The sequence below is a fragment of the Apis dorsata genome, unplaced genomic scaffold, assembly GCF_000469605.1.
Source record: "Apis dorsata unplaced genomic scaffold, Apis dorsata 1.3 scaffold_88, whole genome shotgun sequence".
Classification (NCBI taxonomy): Eukaryota; Metazoa; Arthropoda; class Insecta; order Hymenoptera; family Apidae; genus Apis; species Apis dorsata.
The window spans coordinates 2,153,307-2,159,797 of record NW_006263386.1 but is presented as its reverse complement, the minus strand read 5'-3'; the positions used below and the strand labels follow the sequence as shown (position 1 = coordinate 2,159,797).

General features: G+C 21.5%; 1 protein-coding gene across 4 annotated transcripts in view; it reads right to left on the bottom strand.

The window, feature by feature from the left end:
* Nucleotides 1–6,491, bottom strand: part of LOC102670659 (inactive rhomboid protein 1) — a 394,154-nt gene that overhangs the window by 16,788 nt on the left and 370,875 nt on the right. For all 4 annotated transcript variants that reach the window (XM_031508529.1, XM_031508528.1, XM_031508531.1 and 1 more), the window contains one exon: nucleotides 1–147. In XM_031508529.1, coding sequence (XP_031364389.1) covers nucleotides 1–147 — 147 coding nt within the window. The remainder of the gene's footprint in view (nucleotides 148–6,491) is intronic.

The window sequence follows — 6,491 nt, the reverse complement described above, 5'->3', positions numbered from 1 at the left end:
GTCGAAGAAGGATTCCTCTTCATTCTGGCCACTTTCCGGTGACGTCGCTGATTCTGATCTCGCCAGGTAAGTGAGCACACTTGGTGGGAAGCTTCGTGATTCGGGTCTTGTTTGTGATCCCTCTCGGGGCCGAGGTCGAGTCAATGACTGTAACAAAAATATAAAATTCGTCAACAAAAACTATTGATTATTGATACTTTTAATTATATTTAAATTAATTAAATATAATATATATCTGATCTTGTATTGGCGAAACAAAATTTAAATATTTTGAAATATTTAAATATACATTATTTTCTTATATATTAAATAAATATAAAATTAAATTCCACTTTTTTTTTAAATATAATTAAAAATATTTTAAAAATAAATCAGAATTACGATCAATTCTTAATTTTTTCTTCATATTTTTTGACATCAAAATTTATTATTAGAACTTAAATTTATAAAAATCAAGTGATTTTGTTTTTTGATAGAATTGTTTAATTTATGCATTTTGTCATTTATCTATATAATACTATATCTTGAAATGAAAGAGTTTAATGATTAGATATTTTTTTTTTAACATATGGGTCATGTTACAATATTGGATTTTGAATTAAATTTTTAATGGATTGTAAAATAAATATTGTCTAAACTCTTTAATTAATTGAAATATATCATACAATGACTCTAAATTATCAAGTTTTTAAAAATTTCATATATATGTGGGTCGTGATACAATTACAAACTAATATGGGTCTTGTGGCAGAAATGATGAGAAATGCCGAGAATCTCAATATATTTCATTTTTATCGTTCGAGAGATTTCTTCGAATGAAATATTAAAATCGTAATTTATTTAAAATTACTAGATTTCCGTACGCAGCGATCGTCGTAAATAAGATAATAAATTGAAAAGTCAAATTACTATCGATGAATCTTCTACTGTTATTATGGCAGTTCTAATTTTAATAATAAATCACATTTCATTGAATGCTACGCTTTCTGTTTTCACTTCTTTATGATATATTTGATATATCTCAATTACAAAATAGGATATTTAAGGAATAAGGATTTTATAATAAAATAGAAAAATTATTAAAAAATTATTAAAATCTTCCTTTGAAATCTTATACTATAAAAAATTTGTATTTTTTATTAAAATTTGTATTATATAATATTATAATATTGAATTTATTGACTGTAATTGGTTCTATAATAATATTAAATGTTTAATAATTAACAATTAATATATAATTAAAAATTATTATATTATTAATATAATAATATATTATATTTATATTATAATAATATATAATATAATATAATATTATAATAATATTAATTATTGTATATTTATTATTACGATAATATAAATAATTAATTACATATATGATAATTAACAAAATTGAATTAAAGTTTTATTTATGCTTTTCTAAATTTTGGTATTCTTATTTTTACGTTTCATACATATCTAAATTGATCTTATCAAATCAAATATAATTTTGTACAATCTTCATCATCTATTTAATTTATAAAAAAAATTTTTTTCATAGAATTTAAAGTTCATATGATATTATAATACTTATTATACATAATAATTAGACATAATTATACATAATAATAATATATAATAATTTTTATAAATCTTTGTTACACATTTAATATTACCATTTTATTCAAATACACAATATCAATCATTTAATAACTTCTTTGATAATATAGATTAATTACATATTTCTACTAAATTAGAAAATATCTCAAGATCTATAAATGACAATATCCATATTCTTTTTTTATTTTTATTTTTTATAATTTACCATTACACTATTTATTTATACTATTAATATATTTTATATATTAAAATATATAAAATATATATTATTTATTTATATATATATATATATATATATTATTTATATTATATATACTATTTTATTCCACCCACTATCTTCTATTTAATCTACTTACATTTTCTTCAATATCAATCTTTTCAAACCAACACGTTAATGAGCAAACAAGCACGCATTTAGCGCCGATATTACCATTGTAAATAACATTTACCTATATATTATTGCTTTTATTAATCACACAATTAACCAGGATTTCGAAATAGAAACATTTTCCATTTTGAACATAGTGTATATCTATGATCCTGTTATAGGTTGCTAATTTCGAGGAGAGTAACCATCATTCATTAATATTAAACTAGGGAGGCCGCTACGTCTGTTACAACAATGCTACAATACCAGCCAATTGATTGGAATCGGCGTAATGCTATTTTACCGGCGGTCGATAACAACCTCGGGAATTATTTTATGCAATTAACCGTGCAATTATTCATATCAGAAAACAGAGCGAGCGTAACTAACGTCGTGTCTCGTGTGTACATTAATTTGCACGGCGACGAACCGTAATGCCTTTCTAATAGCTACCACGTTGATTACGTTTCCTCGCGAAATCTCTCTTGCACACGAGTTCACCTTCTATGTTCTCCTTTTCTTGTATCCTAGATTTTAATTGCCTTTCACATACAATGGATATATCGAGACTTTATTCGGCGTTAACAACCTGTCACGACAACGTCGTTTCTTTTCTCTTCGATCGAACGTGGTTGTATCAACTCTTTGGAACGAAAGACTTTAAGTTAATGTATTAGAATTATCTACTTTAAGCCTTGTGTTTATTAAAGATCATTTGATATTATTAAGTGATGGATCTTTCAATCGAGTATTTTAGAAATTGTGTGTTGTTTTGGAGAATTTTTCTAAAAATTTTTGTTTTAATTAATATAGATTATTTTATAGATTGTTTTAATTAATATAATATTATAATAGAGTTTTATTTAGAATAAAAATATTTAAAATATATTTGTAATATAATCATTTATGATATAAGTGAAATAAATGATAAAATTTATTTTTGTATTGAATTGGTATAAGACATTGAAATTGAAATATCATATGATTAATAATTAGCAAAAAAAGGATTATATGTTTGATTAATTAATATGCTTGAGCAGTTTATAATTGATTCACAAAAGAAATTGCGAAATTTGTTAAATAGATTAATATATTTGTAAAGAATATTGAGATAAAATGATTGATACATCAAAAATTAAATATATTTAATATTTTATATTTAAATTTCATTTAAAAAAACAATGTTAATTTTCATATAGTTTATATATAGATAAATTAATTAATAATACAGATAAATTACTTCCTTTTCGAAAAAAAATATATTCCATTTAAAATGTTTTTTTAAATAACAAATATATTCTTATATAAATATATTTTTATATAAATTAAAATGAAATATCCTGTATATAAATTAATATTTATTTTATATTTCTTAGATAGATTATATTAAATACAATTTTTATTCCAATTCCAATTTTTATTCCAATTAAAAATGTATATAAATAATTATAATCTATTCTATATAAAATGTAAATAATTTTTTGTTATTTTAAAATCAATTAAATTTTTTTTTTATTTCTATTTCTCTATGTATTTTTTAATCATAAAAGGAACAACAAAACTGAATGTTTTATATATAAATATGTAAAAAACATATCATTTATATGTTATTATGTCATTAATATACAAAATATATATATATACGAAAATACAATTATGAAATCCGAGAAATTTTTCTAATATGTGATGTAAAATTTTAAACATGTAATATTGATTGAATATATAATATTAAATATTACGTGTAATAAATAAATACCAACAATTATTATTTTAATTTTAAGTTACAATTAATTGCAAACATTTTCTAAATTCAATGACTTAATGATATTTGTCGGTAAAATCTAATTTATGCATTAAAAATCTCTTTATTATATAATCAGTAATATTATTAGTGCATTATTTAACTACAATTCTTTTATATTTTATTTTTTTATTACAAATTTTGTAACAAATAAATATTTTATTTATTTATTTTCATTATTTAATGAAAATAGATTCATCTTTAACTCAGTTTTACTTTAATAATATTCTATGTAATTCTTCGAATTACATTAAATCTTTTAAATTCAAAACAGATGCTTAAATTTAACTCAATTATCAATTCGAAAATGCAAAATTTAACATGGATCATATCATATAATCAGCATTGATTATGTGATACATATTATTATTATTATCGATTTTACATAATTATAATACCAATATTCATTGGTGAACAAAATTAATTTAATAAAATGAATATTCTACATAAAACAAAATAATGCATATACATGGAAAATAATATATTCATTCTTGCATACGTTCTAAACATAAATGTGTAAAACATGTGCACTATACTATATAAATATATAAATACTATATTATATGATATAACATATCATATAACATAAATAAAAAATATATTTTTAGAATTTTTTAATTACAAAATATTTATTTCTGTTTCTTTCTTATTTTATCCATTTCCCATAAAAACATGCAAAATATGTAGAAAACATTCACCATCTACTAATATATCTATGAATATATTATATATATATAATATATATAAACAATTATTATTTCACTTAACGAGATAATCAAATGTTTATAAATTCTTTAAAAAAATTTATCCAACAATATAGAAGAATCTTGTGTTTGAAAAACGTGGAAAATCAATGTTTCGTATTTGACAAATGAATGGAGAGCACGAGATTCGAATTAATCGGTTATTTCAAAACAAATCATTGTTCGTTTTTCAATGGTTCGATCCCTTTGACAATGAGAGGCGAGAAAGAGATGGAGCATTTCTATAGCATTATGTAGATCTGTGTTTAATTATCGTGTTCGTGGAACAACGAACGCTTCTAGTGAACTCATTAAGCGTGTCGCTTGTGGAGCAACGGTGATCGATATTAATGACGAATCAATGGTGTAATCCAATATCATCAGTTCGGCAGCTCGAGCAACGGACCTCTCTGTTATTAAGGACCAGGAATTAATACGAATTACTGCCGTGCGAATGGCGTTATTCCAATTAAAATCCAGACTGATGCGACCTCAAAAATTAAATCCTCACGAGAAATACACTCGGTATAATTGATAGTCTTTTGTTCCTTTTGCTCTTTTACTATTTTCCTTCTTTGTTCTTTTTCTCTTTCATCTTCGCTGGTGGAAAAAAGAAGAGGAACGGGAATAGTGATAAAAATATCGTGGTAAAATCGAATCAATATGAGAGATGCATTGCTCAGTATTAATGATAGATATAATTCAAAAAATTTTAAATTAGAAAATCGTTAATTAATTATTAGTAATCGATAGTAAGGCTTATATTTAGTTATTTTTCAAAATGTAAATTAGTAATTTTAGTAAAATTTATATTTTTTGAATTGTATTATTGGTATTATTTAGTAGCGATACATGTAACATGTGTAATTAGAAACAAAAATGTTTTGGGTTCATGCATTGCATGATGATATAATATATTAAAATAATAAAATATTTCAGAAATATGGATTTCTGAGATAATTTCATGCAATATTTTCTTCTGAAAAAATTTTCATTAGTTTTCTAAAAAAAATTTGTTGTTAATGAGTTATTAAAAAAAACATTATTAATAAATATATATTAATAAATATATTTTTTTCAGTATTTTTTATTTCTTTCTTTTGAAGAAACTTTAAAATAATAATTTATAATATATTTAATTTTTAATATCATTAGAGAATAAAGTTATAATGTTATTTTGTCGAAAGCATTAAAATTTTAAAGGAAGCATCAAGAAAAAAATAGAAATTATTAAAATTTAACGAAATATTATCGTACTTACGAGGAATTATTTTTTTTTTTAAATTGCGATTTCCCTTTATATTAATATGTGATTCCTGTTCTCCAGATTAAAAAGAGAGAAAAATTAACATTGAGTTAAATAGCTAGAAGTTTTATAATATTTTTATAAAATATATATTTATATTAAAATAAATAAATGCTAAAAATTATTAAACAAACTAAAAATGACAACATTCGACGATTCTCTATTTTGTGACTATTGTTTTTATGAGAAAAGAGTCAATAATAATAAGAAATATTAGAAAAATACTTAAATCGCGTATTGAAGTTATTGTAATAATTTATCAAATTAAATTAAAAATTTTGTAAAAGTCAATTCTGTATCTATTCAAAATCTATTATTTGCTCCGTTATTTTTGAATTACGCAATTAAATAAAATAATATGGAAAAATTATTAGTAGCATTACTAATAATCAAAATTAAAATGAAATTTACAATTACAAGATTATGGAGTTATTTAATAAGATCGTTCCTCTTACTTTCCAAAAAAAAAAAAATAAAATAAAATAAAATAAAATAAAATAAATCGACTAACGAAACAACAAAAACAATTTCATTCTTTTATCCAGAATAAATTAGAATTATTCGATATTAATAGTAAAAAACTGCTACGAGAATTAATTTTTCAATCAAAAATTCATCCTAGTCAGTAAAATCACTGTTCGAGCGAAGACTGAAAGTAACTGAAAATAATCAACAAAC